At 40.1% G+C, this 24,299-nt stretch overlaps 2 protein-coding genes across 4 annotated transcripts in view; one reads left to right on the forward strand and one right to left on the reverse strand.

The window, feature by feature from the left end:
- Nucleotides 1-16,796, forward strand: part of LOC131777514 (WD repeat and FYVE domain-containing protein 3) — a 58,160-nt gene extending 41,364 nt beyond the window's left edge. For 2 of the 3 annotated variants that reach the window (XM_066167059.1, XM_066167060.1), the window contains exons 32-65: nucleotides 202-249; nucleotides 341-428; nucleotides 1,151-1,324; nucleotides 1,945-2,077; nucleotides 2,623-2,714; nucleotides 3,237-3,348; nucleotides 3,458-3,549; nucleotides 4,065-4,112; nucleotides 4,711-4,859; nucleotides 5,347-5,412; nucleotides 5,569-5,629; nucleotides 5,769-5,854; nucleotides 6,046-6,129; nucleotides 6,244-6,298; nucleotides 6,843-6,962; nucleotides 7,489-7,606; nucleotides 8,066-8,172; nucleotides 8,555-8,797; nucleotides 9,274-9,405; nucleotides 9,534-9,614; nucleotides 10,008-10,146; nucleotides 10,496-10,566; nucleotides 10,674-10,760; nucleotides 11,025-11,117; nucleotides 11,364-11,426; nucleotides 11,661-11,738; nucleotides 12,335-12,436; nucleotides 12,869-12,991; nucleotides 13,626-13,685; nucleotides 13,802-14,267; nucleotides 14,847-14,952; nucleotides 15,444-15,514; nucleotides 15,648-15,771; nucleotides 16,505-16,796. In XM_066167059.1, the coding sequence (XP_066023156.1) occupies nucleotides 202-249; nucleotides 341-428; nucleotides 1,151-1,324; nucleotides 1,945-2,077; nucleotides 2,623-2,714; nucleotides 3,237-3,348; nucleotides 3,458-3,549; nucleotides 4,065-4,112; nucleotides 4,711-4,859; nucleotides 5,347-5,412; nucleotides 5,569-5,629; nucleotides 5,769-5,854; nucleotides 6,046-6,129; nucleotides 6,244-6,298; nucleotides 6,843-6,962; nucleotides 7,489-7,606; nucleotides 8,066-8,172; nucleotides 8,555-8,797; nucleotides 9,274-9,405; nucleotides 9,534-9,614; nucleotides 10,008-10,146; nucleotides 10,496-10,566; nucleotides 10,674-10,760; nucleotides 11,025-11,117; nucleotides 11,364-11,426; nucleotides 11,661-11,738; nucleotides 12,335-12,436; nucleotides 12,869-12,991; nucleotides 13,626-13,685; nucleotides 13,802-14,267; nucleotides 14,847-14,952; nucleotides 15,444-15,514; nucleotides 15,648-15,771; nucleotides 16,505-16,616 (3,784 nt within the window). In that variant the 3' untranslated portion in view covers nucleotides 16,617-16,796. The remainder of the gene's footprint in view (nucleotides 1-201; nucleotides 250-340; nucleotides 429-1,150; nucleotides 1,325-1,944; nucleotides 2,078-2,622; nucleotides 2,715-3,236; nucleotides 3,349-3,457; nucleotides 3,550-4,064; nucleotides 4,113-4,710; nucleotides 4,860-5,346; nucleotides 5,413-5,568; nucleotides 5,630-5,768; nucleotides 5,855-6,045; nucleotides 6,130-6,243; nucleotides 6,299-6,842; nucleotides 6,963-7,488; nucleotides 7,607-8,065; nucleotides 8,173-8,554; nucleotides 8,798-9,273; nucleotides 9,406-9,533; nucleotides 9,615-10,007; nucleotides 10,147-10,495; nucleotides 10,567-10,673; nucleotides 10,761-11,024; nucleotides 11,118-11,363; nucleotides 11,427-11,660; nucleotides 11,739-12,334; nucleotides 12,437-12,868; nucleotides 12,992-13,625; nucleotides 13,686-13,801; nucleotides 14,268-14,846; nucleotides 14,953-15,443; nucleotides 15,515-15,647; nucleotides 15,772-16,504) is intronic. The other variant, XM_066167061.1, reaches the window with a different exon arrangement.
- Nucleotides 16,797-16,928: 132 nt separating this feature from the next.
- On the reverse strand, nucleotides 16,929-24,001 carry LOC131777515 (solute carrier family 22 member 18). Its single transcript, XM_059093826.2, has 7 exons — nucleotides 23,695-24,001; nucleotides 22,440-22,683; nucleotides 21,945-21,983; nucleotides 21,024-21,245; nucleotides 20,156-20,370; nucleotides 19,161-19,262; nucleotides 16,929-18,632 (listed from the first exon to the last, which is right to left on the reverse strand). Exons 1-7 carry the CDS (start codon nucleotides 23,899-23,901, stop codon nucleotides 18,339-18,341), a joined length of 1,323 nt encoding a protein of 440 aa, XP_058949809.2. The 5' UTR covers nucleotides 23,902-24,001; the 3' UTR covers nucleotides 16,929-18,338.
- Between the last annotated feature and the right edge of the window lie 298 nt (nucleotides 24,002-24,299).

The following is a 24,299-nucleotide window of genomic DNA, read 5'->3' on the forward strand; positions in this document are numbered from 1 at the left end:
GGGGAGAGTAAAGTGTCTTGCCAAAGAGCACAGTGCAATGGCCCGGTTAGGTCTTGAACCCAGACCTCTCGACCTGGAGTCCCGCGCGGAACATCAGTCTTTCGCGTGTCCCAATCCTAAAAACTGTTGTGGTTAGTGTGGATATCAAGGTATTTTATCGTAGTTTATTTAAGACTGATTTCTAATACTTACGCTCTTTAGGCCAATTGGAGGAACAACGAACTTAAATCTGGATTTAAAATCTGTTAGGTAAGGTGTTTTTCATTCTCAGTTGATCATTAACTCTTTGCGGCGCTGCTAACCAAACCAAATGAGACCTTTTTTTTCTGTTTTGTTTCAGGCCGCTGATTGGTGAACAGGCTCTTAAAATGTGGATGACTTACATCTCGCAGGAAGAAAAACTCAAAGCTGAGACTTTAGGACAAACGGTACAGTCAAGCTGGATAAGATTTTTATTTCTCCTTACAATATCACCCCTGAATCGTGCATTAAGGTCAAGAGAATTGAGAAAATTATCACCAATGAAAGAAGCCCTTGATTGTTAAACAAATTATCCTTGCCTTTTGCCATCTTCTTGTTCTTCCTCTACATCCTGAGGGATAAAGGAATCTTATTGACCGAGTTCGAGGTCCATACTGTAAGTTATGGATTGAGTTTTATCCACTCAGATTTATGGCCCAAGCACGAAGAGCGCAGGCCATAACTCCGAGCGGAAAAAAAAAGAGATTCTGTAACTAACAGTACGGACCAAGAAAACGAGGTTAGTATGATACTTATTTCAACTCTGGGTTCAAATAGAGGAGTAAAATTTTAATCAAAGCAAACCTTTTTAAATTAGCAGGCCGTACAGTGAGATATGCCCCGCCAAATTGATTAATTTTAGTGCACGTAATAACTGAGAGATACGATAATAACGTTGAACATGGAACATTCGCTCAATACTCAATGTTGCACGAGGACGAAGAAAATATCCGCGATAAGAGATGGGAAATTGTTCAGGAGAGAGAGTGGAGGATATAAGACGAGGGGTTCAAGTTGTCCAACATGATAAGATTAAATTAGAAGATCCACCGCAGTGCAAATATGTGAATTTTCATATATCTAAATCTTCATGATAAGATTAATTCATTATTGTTTCACTTTTCTGAAGAAACCGAACGCTAAGGGACGAAGCGGACCCTCGCTCCGAATGCTCAGCACGAAGAAAACCAGGAAGGAGAACAAAGATCCGAAAACTTTACTAAGCGAATCACACCTGTGGAGAATGAAGCACACAAAAGTGGTGCGAGATCTCGTCAGACTTCATCACAAAAATCACCTGCAGGTACAGAGAGGTTTTCTATGTAAAAAAATAGATTCGTTGTTCAGTGAACAATCACAGATGGCGTCAGAATGTTGTTAAAACAGAAAGGGGGCACATTCGGGTGAGTTACTGATGATGTTACCATATACTGACGTCTTCTGTGATCTGTTACTACGGCGAAATGTGATTTAAAAAGACGATAACAGTTAATGGTGACGTCATTTATTCATTTGTTCCCTAATAGACCATACGTAAGAACCAATCAAAACGCTCGTAAGATTCACCGTATTTATCACGATTTGAACACCTTCACTCCTAATACTGACCAGCATTTAATTTCTCCCTACAAAATTACCCCTGAATCTCACATTGACGTCATGAGAATAACAGAAATGATCCTCAACTAAAGAACCTCTTCATTGTTAAACAAATTCTCCCTTTCAGCACCGTAGGAAATTTATAGAGAACAGTATGGAGAATATGCATAATGATGTTTGGATGTAAAGGGTTAAATCAAGCTATCAATGAAGTATCTTGACGTTTTGACTTCTATGCAGCTATTCCTGGTCGAGCGAAGACTGGCACGACGGTCAGCTTGCATCCTGCTTCTGTTATATTTGCAAATGTGCTTTTACTTTCAGAATTATCAGCTGATTTCTAAATCAGTGGCGGAGGAATGGGCCCTAATGGAAACTGACCTGACGCGCGAGCGAGGCTTGTGGGGTCCCGCCAGCAGTTCACAGCTTGACAAGTGGGCGCTGGACATGGTGGAAGGTAACAGTGTTCAAAAGATAATATCTCCTTATGGTATTTAGGTGTTACTTAACAGATATGTGTTGAGAATACAGTAAATTATCGGTAGAGCTGGTTAGACTTAAACATGGCGTCTTATTAATATTTTTTGTTAAATTCGAGATATCGACTTCACTTATTAAGACAGAGAAATATTACAATCAAATAATGAGTAACTCCTCTCATGTTGGACATAGATGGGTCTCTAAAAATTTGTGACCTAAAGTGAAGTTCGCTCTTCTTTCGTTCACACATTTCCAATCTCAGTGATGCTCCTAATCTCAGGATTCCGGAATTAACTTCTACAGCGTTTATGTCACTAACAGACATTGCATCAGCATCATCTTTTCGATGAAAGAGCTCATTGCTTGCTCTTAATTCTGACGAGAGCACAAATGAAATGAGAACTAGTTAAACGAATACATAAAGAAACACCAATACAGGCGAACTAAATTGCGCTATGAGGATATTACAGTTTTCCTTCGCTGTCTCTGTTTTGATTGTTTCTTTGTGTTACGTGTTATCAGGACCACATCGAATGAGGAAGAAAATGCATCGTAATGACAAGTTTTATCTGCATTACCCATATGACAAGAAGGTGGCAAAGCAAGCCAGAGAGGTTAGTAAATGTAAAAGGAATAATTTGTTGAATTATTTTCACTGTCAAACATAGTGTGGCTCTGAAAAATGAGTCAATTTTTTTTCTTTTGCACTACCAATGCACTCTTCGTGCGATTTGAAACAATTACAGTGAAACCATCTCAAAAGTGATTGGCTTAATTATAAAACTGGTATAGGGAAAAAAATTTTCACGTTACAATCAAGAATTAACGTGGCCCAAATGGTGTTTCCTGAGAATTTCAACTTAGTGCAACTCATTTTTTATTGGAGAAATGACAGTCGTGAATCGTTCAAGCATATTTTCATACATTACGAATATAAGTTATGTTGTCAGATTTATGATTACACCTCAAGGAACACATTATTAGTCTGATTGCAAAACTATGGGTGAATTTTTGTGGTGCTGCCATGAGTTCCCTTTTAAGTGTAATACTGAAAGGTTTTTATTTTCAACTGTGGCCGGAGAAGGATCTATTTGCAAGGTTCAAAATAGGACATCTCTTTGATTTTTTCCCTTCAGAGGTCTCTAAAACACCGAGCGCCCATAAGTCGCGACAGCAAGATTCATTACAAACTGAGAGGACATGTCATAAGAGGGCTGGGACCAATTGAAGCCCTCACACAACATCAAGGTGAGCAGCGGTTGCGATCACTTACTACAATGTTGTGTAAGATTTGTCCAATTCTGAGAAAATTCTCTAGGGATTCATTGCAATTTTTTTTTTACTCCTGTTTGTGTAGTAGTTACTGAAAGAGATGAGAAAAGGGTCACCACTTTGCGGACGATCTCGTCAGAACCGAGCCACATCACAGAAGAAAATGAAGGAAGCGAGGTGGGAAAAAAAGAGCATTAGTACAGAAAAACATGCCCCCTGCGGTTCGAGCCACAGACCTCCCCCGAGTAACCCTGGCCGAGCTAAGTTTACCGCTTACATGAAATGACGAACTCGTCTTGGGAGAGAGAGGGAGAGGGAGGGGGGTTTGGGAGACGAACTGGGTGATGCAGCTCGTCAGAATGAGTTGTATTGCCTCGGTAGATAGGATAACCCTGTTAGGTAGGACACCTTTTTTTCATGTAAACACTTCGGCTCTTCTACCCGAGACGAGGAGGCTGAAACTGTGTTTGGAGCCCGCGTGTTTTAGTTCAGCGGAGAGACTAGTGGCGGGATAGGTATCACAACTGGTAACCTCATATAACGCTCCGTAAAGTTGTCTCGAGGGGGGGGAAGGGACCTGTCTCGAGGGGGAGAGTTGTCCCTGGTACTCAAGACCAAATAAATAGGGTCTAAATCGTCAGTTTAAATTTCTAGCTCTCAGATACTTAATAAATTTCTTGTTTCTCTTACAGGTGGACAACAATCAAACAATTGTCAAACTCCTTGAGGCCGGAGAAACGGTACAACATAGTGATAGTATTTTGGATCAACGTCAGGATCTGAACCACTGCGCACCTACTCCTCCCATAACCCAACAATAGTTAACTGATGACAGGTCAGGGATAATGTTGTGTTAGGGGATGGGTAGGTGCGCAGTTTCCCCAGATACTGACATGGTCCGTTTTTTTGTTTGTTTGTTTGTTTGTTTTTTCTGTTTTTTTGTTTTTTGTTTTTTTGTACTGAACGTTAGTACAATTGTATTGTTTCGAAAAGTTTCTTCCAAGTCCCGGTTGTTCGAAGATCGGATAACGCTATCCACTGGATAAACCTCTATCTGGTGGATAACGTTTTGCTATCACTTTCTGCTAGATAGCGATTTATCCGTTGGATAGCGTTATCCACCCTTATACAAATGGGCCCAGGTGGATAACTTTGTCAATCCTTTGAAGACTTGGCTTCAGAACGAAACTGGAATTATATCGCAATTTCTCTCATTTCCAAAGATCCATGACAACTTTTGTGGTGGTCATTTCTTTAAACAACCATCAAGCTATTCAGAATTTTAGTTCGGTTTCGCTACAATTACTTAATGGATCTTTTTTTTTTACAATGCATCAGATTACCTCTATGTTCCGATGTGCTACAATCCAGGGCATGGACACTGCAGAAGGACTGTTCCTATTTGGAAAAGAACATTTCTATGTAGTAGATGGTGTGACGTTACTATCCACTAAAGAGATCAAGGATATTGACTCGCTACCACAAGGGTAAGCCGGTAAAATGGTTATGAGATTGACTTCGCACTGTGTTCTGATATCCTTTTTATTCCACAAGTCAATGGGTTTCCAGCTGGTTATGAGTGTAGATCAAAGAAGATTTTTGCAATGTTTCAAAGCTGGGATAGGAATGCTCTTCAGAGTCTGTAATTTAAAGATGTTAAAAGTATTCTAAAAAGAGGCTTTAAGTCTACGATTACGTAGAAAACTTTCCGGAATGTGATTTGAGGTATTTACTTGTTCTGACTTAGGTGCCGCGGAAGGGGAACGAGTGACGAATATATTTTGGAAGAGATTTGTGTGTTCTTTCCAACTTCATTTTAACTTTTGATAATTACTTTTGATAATTACTTTTGATAATTACTTTTGATGAAGTCGTCCTAAAACAAAGTTAATCTACCCACCAGCTTGCCTTGAGATTGACGTTTTCAACCACATAATTATGTACGAATCACTAACATGTCCGTCGGTATTTTAGGACACACGATCCCATCATTCCAAACTCCTCTCATGACAAGCATCGATCGAGCACCAAAGAACGAATGTAAGTTGAAAAAAGTATTTGTGCTTTTTCCTCTCTAATAGACTATGATAGCTTAATTTAACATGTATCGGAAGTCACATCCTTCGATTGTGGTTTCCTTGCTTGCTCCAGTATCTACAAACCAGACAAGAACTGTGTTGTCGTGTCTCCTTGTAGGTGCAGCAAGTGGGCTTATGGAGACATCCGAGAGGTCCACAAAAGGCGCTATCTTTTCCAGGTACGTTTCCTTTGCTTTGCAGCGAGTATGTGGTTCATGAAACTTCAGATTCTTAGAAGACTTCGTTGGTTTTCAAAACCTTTCGTTTAATGAAGCACATTTATAAGAATTTTCTTTTCATAATTTTTTTTCATTTCAGGAGACAGCTCTGGAAGTATTTTCCAGTGACGGACGGAATCATTTTCTTGTTTTCCCCAAACCTGTGAGAAGTAAAGTTTACGATAAGTAAGTAATAGTATCTTGTTCTTGTTATCCACAAACTCCTGCCGATTTCTACTCGCATAATGCGTGACACTTTTGCACAATTCAACTACTCTAGCGTGACGCTTGTATGTGACAACTTCACGCATTATTTTCTGGGGTATGACATTTGCGCTTGACTTGCATGACCGATTGACTGATTATTTTGTATCCAGACTCGTGGCCAAAGCATCGACTCTCCGTGAGAACGCCGAGGAGTCGGTTGTGGGTATGAAAAGAGACACAGATGTAGAGGCCGGGTGAGTTCAAATTTGAAACTCTCCTTAGTTGGTTACTTGCGTGCCAGTAAGGACAGTAGAGAGAAACTGACATAAGAATCATGCTGACCCTGTTTTACTTCTCTTTTCCAACAGGCTGGGTCTCATTCACACATTAATGGGTGAAAGATCCGTCACTCAGAGATGGGAGGTAAGCGCCAGCAGTCTTTCCCTGCCCAGTTCGTCGTGCAATTTAGGAGTAACCGCGAAAAAAGCGTCGAGTGATTTTTTTTTTCGTTGATTACTTCTGAGTCATGCGACGAGCTGAGCTATTGCCCCTAGTCTTAAAGAAATATTTTAAGGAAGTAAATTAGCTTGTTAAGGAAAGGATGTGGAAAGAGCGTGGTGACCCAATGGTCAGCGCGTTGAGTCGATAGGTCTGAGTTCGAGACCCGGCCGTGTCATTGTGTTGTTTATCTGGATCAAAGCTAAGATTCTCCTAGTGCCTCTCTCTCCCCACCCAGGAGCGTAAAATTGTACCAGCGAACTGCTAGGGAAACCTGACGAAATGCTGGGGGTGAGGGGTGGGGAGTAACTTGTGATAAACCAGCGTCCCACGTAGGGAAGAGGAGAGAAATGCCCTCTGTCACTTTGGCATTATGCGCCATTTGGCTCCCTTCTATAATTGTAATAGCTCCAAGAAGAAATTTCTTTTATCAATTAAAAATTGTTCTTGTTTATGTCTTTGTTATCAGCGTGGTGAAATAACCAACTTCCAGTACCTGATGCACCTCAATACCTTGGCCGGCCGCTCGTATAATGATCTGATGCAATATCCCGTCTTCCCTTGGGTGGTTGCTGATTACGACTCAGAGGTAAAGACAGACACTTTGTAGTTTGAATATCCGCAAGGATCTGGTGTTGAATTTAAGCTGTTGCTCCTTTTCATCTGTCAAACAAGGACGCGTTAGGAACTGGGAGCTACATTTCCACTTCCCATGTTTGAACGCGAGTCAAAAAATTGGGTTAAGTCGAGGCTTATCGGTAAATTTCATTCGCTAAATAGATTAAAAAATAACCACACGAAGTTTTCTTTCGTGGTTTAATTTGTTCCATTTGGCTATCCTCTGTGTTTATGAAGCCCCTTCCAGAGACGTTTCCCTGTTGTGCAATGGTATTTGGAAAAAAAATAAACAGCAATTTCCCATCACAAGATTTCTTCCAATGCGTTTCCTCGCTCGCCACACACATATCTTATGTCCCAAGAAACCTAAGAGATGTCTAGCAGTATGATCTATCCTTGAGTGTGAATTCTACAGTTGTATGTATTTTGCCCTATGTTGTTTTTGCCTGATCACTAAACTTAGATTGGAATTCTTTATTTATTCTGTATTCCTACAGGAGCTGGATCTTAACAACCCTAAGACTTTCCGCGTCTTCTCCAAGCCAATGGGAGCCCAGTCTAAGGATAGACTGATGCAGTTCCAGAAGAAGTACAGAGAGTGGGAAGATCCTACGGGTAAATACATCTTGCAACAATTTTGGCTTGTTTTGTGCCTAAGCTTAAATGCCAGTATTCAAAGGGAGGAAACTCGCGAAGTACTATCTCCAGATTCTAAAGATGTAGTCTCATGCTCAAATTAGATCTTAAATTAGATCTCCCCTCCCCTCGTTTCCAGTTTTACGCACGTAGTGAAGGCCACTTTTCTGTTTGGATGTTAGTTGAGAATACACGTCTTATTTTCTCACAATAAATAATAACCGCGAGCGAATGCGTATTTGTAGTCCCAACTGTTTTCACTTAATCCGCCAAAGGTATGAGCTGCCTGAATACACAGGAAAGTACTTTCGACCAATAGCTAGTCCTCTCAGCTCGTACAGTTTCTTGTGACGTACAGCCTACGTTTTGAATATAGCCATGTTGCCTTAACACATTTCAAGCATACCAGCAATAATCCTGCTGATTGTGTTTTTATAGGTGAGATTCCGCCGTATCATTATGGGACACACTACTCGTCGACTATGATAGTGGCGTCCTACCTTATCAGACTTGAGCCGTTTACACAGCATTTTCTCAGAGTTCAGGTAATGGTCTTTACTTAGCCTTTGTGCCAAACCAGTAATTTGACAGTGATAACAACCATCCTCATAAGCTTTCTATGATAATAGATCATGCGGTTTGTATTTTTAATCTATTTTATATACATTTATGTAGATTCTTTTTATTGGTAAGGACGGCACCAGTGCAAAAACAACAGCCAATCAGATGGAACTTAAACAACACAGTGGGCCAATCAGACCTTAAGCAAATTCCTCAGCTTTATCAAAGTGTTTAAACCAAAGTACTTCAAGGAAATGAGCGACACTCGACTAAAAGCCGTTTCTTTTTCACCTGTTTCAAATCACTAGGTGATATTTTATTTTTCTGTTCAATATTTCTAATCTTTATTTTTCTTCATCTTTCCAGGGAAATTTTGACCTTCCTGACCGTTTGTTTCACTCGATCAGAGACGCATGGATCTCCGCAGCGCAAACCAACATGGCGGACGTCAAGGAGCTGATTCCTGAGTTCTTCTATCTCCCGGAATTCCTCACAAACCACAACAAGTTCGAACTGGGAACCAAGCAAAACGGCGAAGTCCTAGGTGATGTTTGTCTGCCAACATGGGCTAAGGGTGATCCGCGGGAATTTATCCGGCTTCATAGAAAGGTATGATCAAGTGGTAAACTTGTCCTAGGTGACCAAATGAAACGCCAGGACGCTCTCGGTTTTGTTGTCTGCGTTGGCAGTTTAGGCGGGAGTTAAACACATGTTTGTCCGTAGTGTTATGTTTGACGGAGAATTTTAAGAGCACTACTCTGCAGTGTTAGTTTTGGTGGGAATTCAACACGCGTTTGACGGTGATGCAGGTTGTGGCGGAGGTTTCACGCGCGTTTGTCAGTGATAACAGTTTCAGCGGGAATTTAACATGTCTGACCATGTTGTTAGTGTTTACAGTAATTTTCCGTGCGCTACTAAGTGGTGGCATTTTTGGCGGGAATTCAACACACATTTGTCGCTGCTGCAGGTTTTGGCGGGAGTTGCAAACGCGTCCGTCAATGATAAAAGCTTTGGCGGGAATTTAGCGCGCGTTTGTCCGCTGTGAAGATGTAACGTGGCTCACATGCTATATGTTTCGTTTCCAGGCTCTAGAGTGTGATTACGTCAGTGCTCATCTCCACGAGTGGATTGATTTGATCTTTGGATACAAACAGCAGGGTCCTGCCGCTGTTGAAGCCAACAATGTGTTCTACTTCTATTATTATGAGAGCAATGTTGATATCCTTTACACTGACTTCACTTTCGTTTAAGTTTTAATCTCTTAACGTGTTCTTATGTATCATGAAATTGATGTCTGAATCGTTTTTACTGGTTTTATGCGCTTTTTTGTCCTTAATTACGTTCAGATTTCCATCGCATTGATGATCCAATCAAAAGAAAATCAATCATTAGTATGATCGACAACTTTGGACAAACTCCAAAACAGGTAAAAGTTTGTGGCCTCTTCAGGTGAAATATTATGTGTATCATCAAGTCCTTGGTTAACTGGAACGTTTCTTGATCAAGTCATTTTAAGGGTCGGATGGCTTGATAGTCTTCAAAAGTTCCACACCCCTTCCCCCCCCCCCCTCCCACCAAGAATTTTCTGTCATGTTCCTCTCGCACTTTGCCGGAACCCTTTCTTATGGTTATTGGTAACAAGGTCTCCGCAATCTTTCTGTAAGACCCTGAATTAAGTGCATAATTAATACAATACATTTTTGGTCGTTTTGTTCATTCGTCCTCTTGTTCACTCATTCAGTTAGTCAGTCAGTCAGTCAGTCACTCATTCATTCGTTTGTTAATTAAATTAATTAATCGATCATTATTATTTTCCCAGCTCTTCAAACGTCCCCACCCTCCCAAGAGAGTGTTTCGTAGCGTGGAGTCTGACTCCCAGACCGGTGCGTTGGTCAATGTCGATCGACTGTTTTTTCACAATCTGCCTAACTTAGTGCCTTCAGCTCAGCCTGTCAAAGGTAAGTCACCACGCGTTCAAATTTTCTTCAAGAATTTTCCAGTGTTAAGAGACGTTAACGCCTTCATGATAGAAAAAGACATTAGAATGTTAAGCTGTGTAGCTTTCCCAAGGCCCTACAGATGCACTTGCCGCTCAAACTGGTGAGCTGACGGCGAAAAGCTGTGACTGCTTTCTCTCCAGCGTCACGCTAGAGAGAAAGCAACACTGTTTTCTCTCTAGCGTCAAGCTAGACAGCAAGCAACACTCATTTCATGTACTACTAGGATTGGCAATTTCAAAAGCGTCGTGAGCGATTCCAGGTTAGCAAACACAGGAAACTGCAGGAAACTTTTGTTTTTTTCTGTCAGAGCTGAAAGGTCCTGTGGGACAGATGATTCAAACTGACAACCGGGGGCTTCTGGCTGTGGAGAAAAACAAAGTAAGGAAAAGAGAATTTTTAGAGATTGTGGCAATTTGGAAGTGAAGATTCCATTCCATTATTCCATTCAAGACAATTACTCATATGTTTTTGTTCTTTTCTTTTAGGTGTTGGTTCCGCCTCATAACAACCGCTACATCGCCTGGGGGTTTGGTGACTCGAGCATGCGTACTGGGTTCTATGAAACAGAGAGGGTAATTACCGTACTCGCTCACGGACTTTTGTATTCAGTTTTCATGAATACGTCTACGATAAAGTGTCGATTGTCGGACGGAAAAAATTTAGAGTTCCCCCTTTGGCTCTGATTCTCAGTCAGTTCTAATCTTGTTCTCCGACGCTCCCCCCCCCCCCCCCCTCCCCTTCTCCATTGACCTATAGAGACAATGGCGATTTGGACTACGTTCATATGTTGATATGTTAATCAATCATTCATCTTTTTTTTCGATGATCTCTTCCAGATCTTAGCCGTCTACGAGAACTTTCACATAGGGCAAGTTCTATGCGCGTCGTGCCCAGACTCCCACACTCTTATCACTGGAGGAACAAGCACGGTTAGTATGACAAGTCAAGTCGTTTGCATGACGCGCAGAAACTACGCTTTAGCTCAGGGTATAAAAAAGAGGAAGGAGGTCGAAATGGTGAATTGTATAAAGGACTCAGTATATTGACTGTGATTGTGCTAATTGATCTTGATCTCGAGACTTGTTAATGCGACATTTCATTTCACGTGCTTGCCTCCATTGAATTTTTCGTATCTAGTAAAATAACTTACAAGTTTCTCTGTTGTTATGATGCAGCTTGTTTGTGTGTGGGACATGATGAAAGGAAGGGAGAGAAGACCGCAGATTATTTTACACGAGGTGAGTCAAATATTCTCCACACCAAGGGGATTTTTCAAAGGAACAGCACTTTGTCAGCGTTTCAGTAGAATCTTGACGTACCTTCCCCCCCCCCCCCTCTTCAACGCCTACTTGCTTCTGGGCACCTCCCCTAGCCGCACCCTTCCTCACTCTACCCTTGAGTGGCTTTCATTGTCGTTCCCAAAACGCTATTTAAGTTACTAAGTCTAATGGTTGTACAATTTTGATTGACAGGTGTTATACGGGCACCACGCGTCTGTCACGTGCCTAGCAGTATCTACAGCCTACAATCTTATTATCAGCGGTTCTGAGGTAAGAGTTTGCTTTGTTGGTAAGGTCTGGTCGCCGGAATGAAAGGGATTCGTATTTGTACAAGTAACGAATACATTTACGTAAAACCTGCTGCAATAAACCTAATGATTTCCTTGTATTAACCTCTTGCCCCAAAGAGTGTCTAGCATCTAATTTTTCCTTACAATATCACACCTGAATTACAGATTAAAGATAAAAGAAATGATCACCGACTAAAGAAGCTCTTTATCGATAAACAAATTCTCCTTGTCAGCACCCAAGGAAACGTATGAAGAACAGTATGGAGAACATGCATACTGATGTCAAGGTGTAAATGTTAAACCCTCCTGGTGTACTTGGCTTATGGAACGAGCTTGTTTTGTTCACCGACAGTGATTTATCTATATCCTCTACAATTATAGGAACGATCTTATCAATTTATCAATAACACAGTTATTAAAGACATTTCAGTAGAAAAGTCTTTAAAATTCAGGCTTCGACGTAATTCTAAAGCGTTCCTCTCAGATACTAGCAACTGAGATACGAAGCCACGTATTAAGGGCGAGGTAAATTTTAGTATCATTTATTTCATGAGATTTTAACTTACTCCTTTGCAGGATCAGACATGTATTGTTTGGGACTTGAGCAAATTGACTTACGTCCGACAGTTGTCTCAACACATGGCACCAATCACTGCCATAGCTATCAATGATCTAACGGTAAGCAAACAACTCTCTGTTATTTGGATCAATTTCTGTATCTGAGAAATGCTTACCTACCCCTCCCCTAACCCAACATTAACCCTAACTTGTTATCAGTTGATTGTTGTTGGGTTGAGGGAGGGGTAGGTGTGTAGTCGCTCAGATAACATTCGACGCAAAGAAAACCCGACATTTGAAATCCAATGTACCGAGCTTGTGGGATGCACTCTTCTCTCAATCGTCAAATCCTTGTTTTTATTGTTTATCATCAACATTCACCACGTCGCAAACTTAGTACACTCTCTCCTAAAACCTATCATTCTACTCATCGCGTCTTTTATTTCAATTTTACCCTAACCGTGAATGCGTTACAAGTGTCATGTCACGCAACTTCCGTTTAGCAACCTACACATTGACAGCCTCTGTTTTATTTTCCTTTTTTACTTCCAGGGAGATATCGCGACTTGCGCCGGAACATATCTCTACGTTTGGTCTGTCAATGGGCAGCTGATTGTAAAAGAGAACACTTCATTACAGAACACCAACCATATACAATGCTGTGCCATGTCCGAGGTGCGTCAGACAACGTGCAACAGACAACGTGCAACAGACAACGTGCAACAGACAACGTGCAACAGACAACGTGCAACAGACAACGTGCAACAGACAACGTGCAACAGACAACGTGCAACAGACAACGTGCAACAGACAACGTGCAACAGACAACGTGCAACAACTCTTAAGCTCTCCCAGACTATTTCATTTTTCTTTTATTTACGTTATTTGTGGGACTTGAGAATTGTACCTCTACAACTTTCCCTGGTTCGATACGACGAAGCTCTGCTCATGCGCCTCGCAACTCGATTTTTCTCCACTATTCAGGAGCAGTGGTGAACTCCTAATGACCCACTTACTCCTTGGAGTGAGGGGTGACCATTTAGTAATTTCTCCTCACTATATCAATACATTTTAAAGCGGAAAGGTGACTAGAATTTTAAAAAAATGAACTAACTATGTGATATTTCACTGTCGTTTCATGTCACTAACAAGCATGCAAGCTGACTCTTTTACGGCGAACTTATCATGAAATTTCAAACTTCAGCTGGTATTTTTAAATCGACTTCACGCTTTTTCTACCTGACATCTGCGATTCAATCCAGTTTTTTCTTTTCAAATGTGACATTCTAATATTATGTTTATTTTACAGCTTTCTGAATGGGATGAGGAAAATGTTATTCTCACGGGCTCTATAGACGGTGTCGTACGGGTAAGCATAATTTTATTTTTCCTTCTGTTCATGTTTTTTATAAACTTCTTGCTGAACTTTTTTTTTCAATGACAGATTTTTTTTGGCTTAAATATTTACTAGTGTTGTCTTTGCAGATGTGGGGGATCGAATTCTACGACGAGGCGGCGAAAACCCGCCGAAGTATGAAATCAGTATCTCCGAAAACTGACGAAACTCCGTCAAAGAACTCGGAACTAAAAGGTAAAGATGCAGAGGACGCACCACAGGAGACTGGGACTGAGGAATTAGTAACGGAATCGTGTTCGGATCTAGACTCCTCTCTAAAGCGCGAAAACGCGTCGGCCGATCAGATCCCGCAGCCCAACCAGTCAGTTGTTACCTCTGAACAAGCAGACCTTCGACCTGAATTGGCAAAAGAGACTTTGGAGGAAAAACTCAGCGATCACGTGAGGCCTACGGCAGCAGAGGACGTTGAGTTGACTGAAGTAGTGGAGAGAAGACGTCATATGACACCTAACCTGCGTGATGAAAGTATAGAAGAGGAGTACGTCATAATTACCCATAAGAGAAACTGCGAGAGTAAAGACTTGCCTAAACCAGGTATGTATAGAGCGCATCCCGGTTCAGGGTCACAAAACCAAAGTAACTACATCAGCCAATCAGAACCAAGGGAAAATCACAAGCAGCCAATGAGAGCTCAGAATGAAAAACGGAAACTGCTTTAAGCGCGGAAAAACGTGGGCGACCAAGTTGTGATTAGATTTAGGTTTGCATCTGATTGGTTGAGAAAAGTGGCGCTAGTTTTCTGGGCCAATCACAGAGCGTAGAAAATCAAAACCAAAGCAACCACTTCAACTCTCAGCTAAAAATTTCTCTATCATTTCTTTGAATATTAGAAACAATTTTGAGTTTAGCTTCTGTCTTAAGAAGCTGGAGAGTATTTTATAATCATATATGTTGATGTGACTGACGTTTCGAGCCCATGAGTCGAGCGGATGGCTCCATCGCATTCAACTAAACCTTTGATACCTGACTTTGTTGATAACCTCCCGGCACCCAGGTTGTCGAAACGTCATTTGCTGACAATAGTTATGACGATCACCCGACAGAATCAGCTGTTACTCTCGGATTCAAACAAATTGCTGAATGGTTTTTTTTTCTGTTTCGTACCATTTAAAGTGTGGAGAAGACGCCTGGTGCTCAGACATAAGCTGACAATGCACACAGCGTTTGCCAGAGAAGATAATTCAGCTCCAGCGGCCATTACATCTTTACTTGTGTCGAAGTGAGTTTTGTGATTTCTGTGAACTGACCAATCGATCGACAGAGAGAACGACCGACCGACCGAACAGCCGGCCGAACGAACGATCGACCGACTGAACGAAGACAGGAACGTCTGACTTTTCGATTGATCGAAGAACGAACGAATGAACGAACGGCAAAAGACGAACGATAAATGACGAACGGTGAATAAAGAACGATCAACAATGAACAACGAACAAGCGAACGAACGAAGGAAAAGCGGAGAAACGTACCGACCATCTAATAAACAAACGAAGAAACGAGCAAGCGAGCGAAAGAACGACCGAACGAACGACCTACGAATGAACGAACGAACGAACCGACGGACTACGAACGGAGCGACTGACGCATTTTTAAAACATCTTTTAACACAGCCACATATTTTTTCGGCTCTTGTTGTTGTCAATGATCATGTAAAGGATTCAGCCACCCTTCTCTCTGATTAAATACCGATCGTTTTCCATTTTTTTAAAGGGATCATCGCAAGTTATTTGTTGGAGATTTCCGCGGACGGATCTACAGTTGGTCTGTGACTGACGCCGCAGGTATGGACCGATCATGCTGATAAATACACACACATAACATTATCACGTATCTTACACACAAAGATCCATGGGATTTTTAGAATTACTATTATAGTATAGACTATCCGTTGATATCTTCTATGTATTCCTGCAGGTCGTATGGCTGACCATTGGGTGAAGGACGAATTTGCTGACATTTGCGCAGGTTGTGGAATTAGATTCAAGTTCATTGAGAGGCGCCATCACTGCAGGGATTGTGGGAAGGTTTTCTGTGCAAGGTAATTCATAATCTTTGGGGTTTGGCTTTCCCAAGAGTTGTCTAATGCTAAAGACGTTTGTGGTGTTCGTCGGGAGAAATTGTGATTTGCATGCGGTTACAAGATACCTCTTACTAGCTGAGTTCGAGGTCTGTACTGTAAGTTATTGACTAACGAGGTTCCTTAACTTACTGCGCAGACCGAAAAAACAAGGTGAGTAAGATATTTGACCCTTTAACTCCCAGAGGTGACTAATATCGAACTTCTCCCAGCAATATCCCTACATTATCCAAGAAACAGGTAATGAGAAAGTGGAAGTTGTTGTCTTGATCTAGCACCAAATTCTTGAAACTAATTTAAAAGGAACTGTTCAGTAGCTGGAGGGGAGAATTGACTATCAGATCTTGGGAGTTAAAGGATTGGTGCATCTCTTGGTTCAAATAAAAGGGGGAAGATTTCAATATCAACAAACTTTGAATTTAACTGAGAGATATTATAAAAAAAAACAGTTTCACTAATAAATTCTATGTTGTCGTGCGTCTGTTCAGTAATAGATCACAGATGACATCGAGATGTGGCAGGCACAAAAAAAGAATTGCATGAGGCGCAGCGAATTGTGTCACTGATGTTTCTACTAAACAGACACGTGGACAATAAGACAATAAGAGCTAATCTTTATCGACTGGTTTGCTTCCATCGATTTCATTTACTTAGTTTACTACTTAAGAATATTTCCTGTCCCTTGGTTTTTCAGATGCAGTAGTTACGAGTCAGAGATCAGCCGTCTTGGGATCCATGCTCCCGTCCGCGTGTGTCACTCGTGCTACAAGAAACTGAAAAAAGCATCCAAGAAGGCCAAGAGCTAACGTTCAGTTCTTGGTCATTCCTACATTCCAAATTCAATTCTGTATCTGGACGTGCCTCTGAATAAGATTGCAATAAGATAATAAGATTGCAGATACAAACTCACCAATCATGGAAAATACTATTGATGTGATTACAATTACAGTAATCAGTATCTGAGCAACTGCCCACCTACCCCTCTCCTAACCCAAAATTAACCCTTAGTTGTTATCAGTTGACTGTTGTTGGGTTGAGGGAGGGGTGGGTGTGTGCAGTTGCTCAGATACTGACACTGATCTGTCACATCATTAGAAGAAAGGCAATGGAAGCAGAAGTATTTTTATCATTTTTTTTCTTATTTTTTTGTTATTACCATTGAGAATATAATGGCATGAACTATCATACTCCTTATATTTGACATGAAGAGAACATTTCTGTCACACAAGGTCATTAGAAGGCATGACAAGAATTTTTGAAGAGACCACTACACAAAGAGAGCAATACTTTTAGTCCTGTTTGGGTCAGAATTGTTCTGTTCAACCCTTTAACTCCATGAAGTGATCAACATGAAACTTCTCCCTATAATATCCTTACATTATCCAGCAAACAGTTAATGAGAATTCTCAAACTTATCAGGTAGAATTTGTTATCCTTATCTAACACCAAATTCTCATAACTAATTTACAAGGAAAGGTATAACAGCTAGAAGGGGTTAAAAAACAACAACAACAACATCAAACTGGTGAACTTTACAACTCAATCATTTTTAAAGTAGAAGTAGAATTTTAACATTTAGCAACTAGGAACTTATTTTTAATAATTTAGTCTTGATCAAAGGAAACATTTTAACAGATACGTATTGCTACTAATATACAGCTTAAACTGACACAATTCCCCTTTTTTTTTTTTGGATGTTTAGAATTAATTCAATTTCATTTGGTATTCATCTGCAGAAAATTTCTGAAAATTTATTTTCAAATGGTCATTCCCTATGAATGAAAAGTCAAATTAATTTAATGGGATGCCCAGACACAAGAACTTAACCTCTTCAATGGTTAATCTATTTTTGTCTGCACTGCTGAGTTTCATCAATTCATAACATCTGTGACAGTGGAAAGTAATGTTAGTGTTCCTATGGTGCCAATGAAATTTCATGTAGCCTTACATAGTTTAATAATGTTCACATGATGTCAATAAAAAAAGGAATAATATAGATCCCATATTGAACCAGTGTGGCTGGTAGAATACCGCACAAGGATGATAAGGGAATCTATGTTGAGGTTCTACTGGTGATAGCTAATATATTTTGTAAGTAATGAAGTAATTATTGACTGATAAAACTATATGTGAACAAGAGGAATAATTTGTAAATATCTTATTCTCCCTGGAGCACATTAAAATGTAGGCATGTATGCCTCAAACTCTAGCAGCCACAGACATAAGTGTGAAGAGTTATTTGCGTATTGTAGTTTAAAGGTGAGCAAAACACAAGGGTCATCTACCAAGTACAGAAAAATGGGAAACTGGTTTCAAAGCAAGTCATGATCATGGACTGATCTAAATTCACCACAGAAAACTTTTTTGACATCTTCAATTTTCATAGAAAACTCTGGCAGATTTTGTCTTGTACTCTCAAGAGCTAAATTATGATACGACACATCAGTGTTGCAGTAAAAATGTTGGCATACATGAAAATACCTCAACTCAAGGTCTACCAACAACTGAGTGTATCCAAAGCTTTGTGACTAAAATGAATCTTTTCCATGGTAAAATAAAAACAAGGCAACTGCAGCGTTCACCACAAGTCCCAAGAGACCAATTGAGGGCCAACCATAGTTCTTGTACATGATACTTCCCATGGTTGGGGAGACAGTTCGTATAAGGGAGTTGGTTGCCATGGAGAGACCTAATACAGCACCTGTTTTAGTGACTGTCACACTTTTTGTCATGGCTGACGTTGTGATGACATTCAGTGTTGTCCCACCAACTACCATTGGGATGATTACAATGCAAAACTGGTAAATGTCTGTCACCATGTACTAAAAGGAAATGATTGGATAAGAAATGATCAAAATTTGCATTAATTTGTGAGCCACTCTAAGGCTAGTCTGTAAGAAACCCCACTACACAAAGGCGGCATCAGTAATGAAATGTAACATCAATTACAGATAATGATGCACAATAGCAACAAAAATACTCAGTTAAACAGGAGAAAGTCTACACCCAATATATTACTCTTCAATTAGATCAAAAATTTGTTTCAGGCTGAAAAAATATTTTTATTCTTTTGGGGTCAAAATTCCTTTCCTCAAAGGTAACTGACTGTTTTGAATGTAACAAACATATTGAAAGAAGTTATCCTTTTTTCTAAGCATTCATTTGGGTCATGGAAAATGATGAAAAAGAGTTTCAAGAACACCAAAGCAATAAATTGTGTGACTGAATAAACATTTTCATGCTATTGTAGAACCAAATTCTTAATGTTACGTTGAAGAAAACATTAGAAGACACTGGAAATGGTCAAAGTAAAGTTAGACCTTTTTATGTATGAATCAGTTGGAACTAACCAAAAGCCCATATGCTGATGCTATCACACAAATGGCTCCTCTCAATAGAAAAGGCTCACTAAATCTTCTTGACAAGACACCCACAATAAGTCCTTGAGCAACCTGTAAGAAAAGACACATGAAATATTCATCATTATTCACCATCATTGGGAAAAGACAACTAACTGAGAGGAACCGTAATCAAAGGAGGCCCTTCATACTTCATAACCTAAATTTTCTCAGATGGAAGATTCCCTCTCTTAATCTGTCTTCATCTCACACCTTTAACCTCCAAGAGTGTCTAGCATGGAATTTCTCCTTACAATATCACCCCTGAATCAAATATTAAGGTCATGAGAATGAAGAAAATGATCACCAACTAAAGGGGATCGCAATATTATTGTTCAACAAATTCTCCTTGTCAGCATCTTAGGAAATGTACAGAGAACAGTATGGAGAATCTGCATACTGATGTTAGGGTAATAAGCATTAAAAGATGGTGCCCTTAGTTCACAGCTGTCTTACAATGAAAAAGGATTCCACCCCAGCTCTTACCAAACATGTTTTAATCACAATTCTTCAAGCAAGACCTATACATTCCACTCAGAAGACAACATTCCAAACCCCTGGACATAATCATTTGCTTGCACAGGCAAACACCTTTAAATTGGCTCTTTGTTTTCCACAATGAGAAATAATAAGCATACATGGGCATCTTCTCTTGCATGCAATTTAGTCACAAAGGCCTGCAAAACTTTCTCATTGGATGGCTAATGAAGAAAATGGCTCAAAATTAAACCTTTCACTCCCAAGATCTCATTCAGTGATTCTCCTTACTGTCTGCCAAACAATTCTTATGATGTCAGTTCTAAGAATTTGGTATTGGATCGACTAACAATCTCCTAATGGAAGATTTTGAATTCTCATCACTTGTCTGCTTGATATTGTATTGATATTGTTAGGAGAAATTCTGTCTTGGTCACTCATAGGAATTAAACACATCTTTCATCACTTACTATTGAAAGTACCCCAACATATGACATGACAAAGCCATTCTGCTGAGGCTCCAACTTGAAAAATTCCATGGACACTAATGAGAACATAGACTGGAAAATTCCAAATGGGATTCCTGTGATGATTTTGATGGTAATTAAATATAACACAGTTGGTATATGCAAAAGTTCTAGGATCTTCTTGATGCTAAAAACACTTGCAGGTTGTTCCTTGTTATCTGAAAGAAAGCACAGCAATTATGCAGTGATGTTAATAGAAAGCTTTTTAAACCTATTTTATATGCCCCATTTATGGGAGGAAGTTTTGATTCTACCTTAGTGTCAGAACCCTGGTCTATAAATATAAGTTTTACTAATGGCTATGAGAAGTAGAGGAACAACCAATGTGGGGATTTGATTTAAAAATTTTGAGGCATCAGCACAGCCTTAAGAGTCTGGGGAGAGCATGCCCATGTGGAAATTTAATATGCACATTTCATGGCATAAGTACAGCCTTAGGAGTCTGAGGAGACCATGCCCAATGACCCATCTAAGCAGAACTTATTCCAGTTTCCATAGTATTGCTACTCCCCCCTGGATGGGATGCTAGTTCAACCCAAAGTTACCCCCCTGTATTTCATCAGGCTTCCCCGACAATTTGGCCACACCCATTGATATTCCTAGGTGGAGAGAGGAACTGTGAAAGTGAAGTGTTTTTAACCCAAAAACATAACACAATGACCCAGCAAGGTCTGCAACTCAGACCTCTCAACAGAGTCCAGCGTCAAAAACATTAAGGCCACTGCTCTACCTGAACATCATCAAACAACTCACTTGGCTAGGCTTGACCCTTAACCTAAAGAAAGCCTAAGAACCAAATTCATTGACTCACTTGCTTCAAGCTTTTCAGCAGATTTCTCCTGTGGTGATAATGCTTTCGTATTTCTTGGGATGAAAAGTAGTGAGATAATTATGCTAATGAATGAAAATGTTGCAGCAAAGAATGCCGCTGACTGCTCTCCATACTTCTTTGTGATCAGACCTCCAACAAAAGGACCTATCACCATGCCGATGGCATAAGACACACCCAGTTTGCCAAGTGCATCTGCCCGACCTGCAAAAAAAAAAAAAAAAAAGAAAAAGGATTGGCTGAACAATTATTATCATGCTAGCGTTAGTTCTGAGAATTTGGAATAGATCTCAAAAAGCAACTTATGTTTATCTCTATTTCTCTTCACCCCTCCTCCTCCCCACCACCAATACCCTCACCCCCCCCCCAAAAAAAAAAAACAAACAAAAACATAAATAAATAAATAAATGTTTTGCAAAAATCAGTCATAGTCACAGTCGGCCCCAGTTGTTTGAAGGGCGGATATTGCTATCCACTGGATAAATCTCTATCCAGTGAAAAGCGCAGTACATTTTGTTAACACTAATCTGTGGGATAGCCATTTACCCATTGGATAGCATGTATCTACCCTTTGAATAACTGTGCCCAGATTGATATGATATGAAACATGGAATTTCCAAACCCTCCTCCCCTGCTTTCTCCATGCTTTATTTTCCCCAGCCCTGGCACTATGATATTACAGTTATCAACATCAGTGTTAGTCTGGTGTGGTACATAGGTAGCCAGATTCTCCTCAGTGGATACAAAAAACTAGCAAAATGATGATACCTTGGGCCACAACCCAAGCCAATTACAGCAAAGCCAAACTATGGACCATGACATTGTTCAGCAAAAGGATGGAAATTATCCCAGGAAAATCCTTTGCAAAGAGTTTTATTTGTTCTTTTTATTTCCCTCACTCACCTTCCTTCTCTGAGATATCTGTGACAACCATTTGTGATCCTGAGAAATAAAAATTCAATCTTATTGGCCAACACATTTTGAAAAAAAAAATCTTTGGCATTAAGAACAAGAGGTATAATATTCATTTCCCTACGAGTGACTAGTAACTAATTTCTCCTTAAGATATCACCCCCAAATGAAACATTTAGGTCATAAGAATGGAGAAAATCATCGCTGACGAAAGAAGGTCTTCACTGTTAAAAAATTCTCCCTGTATGAACCTTAGGGAATGTATAGAGAACAGTATGGAGAATATGCATACTGATGTTAGGCTGTAAAGGGATAAGAAATGTAGTACCTAGAAAGTAGTGTAAAGAAAACAGGAAGACATTCTCCATATCTGAATCAAAGACTTAACCCATCAAATATAATAGTCACAAAATTGTGCACAGTGGATTGAAAACTTCTCCAATCTCTATGCCATAATAAACAACCTGATAACTCTGCTGTACTAACCTTGCATTGCGTGCATGAAAATGGAAGGGAGTCTTGACAGAAACAGCATGCTTACAGTTGATGCCAAACCAAGAATCATGTAGCTCATGGCTGCTGCCATAAAAGACAAAACCAGGGCAGCTCTGCTTCCAAAAATATCTCCAAATCTTCCAAATATTGGTCCACCACACAACTGCACCACAGCAAACGTGGTCTGAAGGTAGCCAAAGACTACTGGGTCAGCTCCAAGCTTCTTGGATAAATACTGATAGAATGAAAAAGTGAAATATGGAAGAATTGATAGAAATAAAAAAAATTCATGCTGCACAGACATACCAACTCTCATGGCAAATTATGTCATGCTTCACACAGGTCACCAAACCTTTCCTAAAAACTGACATGACTGTTTCAGAACAAAGAGAGTTAGGGATTAGTCATCATTTATCCCATGCACAGGGGGGGAGGATTTTAGGGGGGATCACATGTTTTTCATAGGGAACAGAGGGGGGGTATCAGTCATTGCTAACAGAGTATAAATTGGAGACTGTAGAAAATTGACTGTCAATAAAGGGGGGGGGGGTCAGCAAAATACTATAGGGCCTTAGAGGGGGATCAGGTAAATTTCATTGTGATGCAACCAAATCTTCCAACTCCCTCTCTCTCCCCTCAGTAAGAATTAATAAGCCTGACCCCTTAAGATGGCAAATTTTTCAAGCGATGTGACAAAATCTTCAAGTACTCTGAATGGCTTGAGAAGGACAATTCACGAGGTGGTTTGATGAAAAGAATGGAAAATTCAACATTACTTTCCCTTGACATGACAAGTGTCACAAGTTGGTATCTCTGCTGAATAGTGTATCTGACGTTCAAGTTTTCATTAGCAGGTGCAATTACCTAGAAAACCATACTGGCTTCGGTTTAAATTAATTTTGGGATAACTCGTGGGTGCAAATGTTGACTCTCCATCTTCATTGTCGAATGTCAGCAGATTATTTAAAAACTTTTAATTCCCGCTTTTAGCTGAAAGCTCCACGGTAACCGCAAGGAAAAATTTCTTTTCCTGTAGACATAAAAGAGCGTGCTCTTCCAAGAAAAAAGGAAAGAATTCAAACTAAATTGAATAAACTTGATCTAATTCCGCCATTCCTACTGTTTCGTGACAAACGATCATTGCCTTAATCTTTTTTTCCTTAAGATGCAATTTGAAAACAAATCAACCGAACACAAGATTCTACATAAACTCGTGTATAAAATTTTCTTAAATATTTTCACTTACCGGTAAAACTCCAATCTGAACCCAGAAACAGGAAGAATAAATAACAGCGTTCAAATGTGTGTTCAAAAGTAGCCATTTACGATTGTTCTTGCAAGTTGTGGTTGTGGTTTTGATCGTACTTCCTGACGATGTTATAACAGGATCTGGATCTGGGCCAGTTTCTTCCATCATGTCGGATCTCTTACGAACTTCAGAGTCTAGGGACATCTTCTATCACAATTACGATTCCCTCGACAGGTGACACCGACGAAACAAGTGTATTGAGGACTAAGTAAGTCAAACTTGCCATGTCACTGACGCCGGCAACTATTTGTGAAGCCGCAATCACACGGTGCCAGTGGTAGCACATTCGAATACGTGGAGTTTCATAAATGACGCCACGTTGTGACTGACTACTTCCGGTCTAAAGTAATTAGTAGTTTCATTTCCTTTTTCAGAACATCAAATATTTACTTAATCGATAATGCCATGCGTTTGTCTATTTCGTTGAACATGGTAAAACATTTCTTAAATGGTGGCCAAAAAAAAACCCTTTTTTCTCCTCAAGAATCACAGTTGCGTTACCATGGTATTTATGCTCCCTCTTGCAAACACCCTTAGAATCA

Source organism: Pocillopora verrucosa, chromosome 5 (assembly GCF_036669915.1).
Source record: "Pocillopora verrucosa isolate sample1 chromosome 5, ASM3666991v2, whole genome shotgun sequence".
Classification (NCBI taxonomy): Eukaryota; Metazoa; Cnidaria; class Anthozoa; order Scleractinia; family Pocilloporidae; genus Pocillopora; species Pocillopora verrucosa.

What these genes read in the sequence shown, in the direction of transcription:
- LOC131777515 (XM_059093826.2), bottom strand. Translation starts at nt 23,901, where the DNA reads ATGTCCCTAGACTCTGAAGTTCGTAAGAGATCCGACATGATGGAAGAA. An exon ending in TTTCATGCACGCAATGCAAG is followed by an intron (nt 21,984 to 22,439) that starts GTTAGTACAGCA and finishes TTTATTTCTCAG; the next exon opens with GATCACAAATGGTTGTCACA. An exon ending in CATCAGCATATGGGCTTTTG is followed by an intron (nt 18,633 to 19,160) that starts GTTAGTTCCAAC and finishes ATTTCCTTTTAG; the next exon opens with TACATGGTGACAGACATTTA.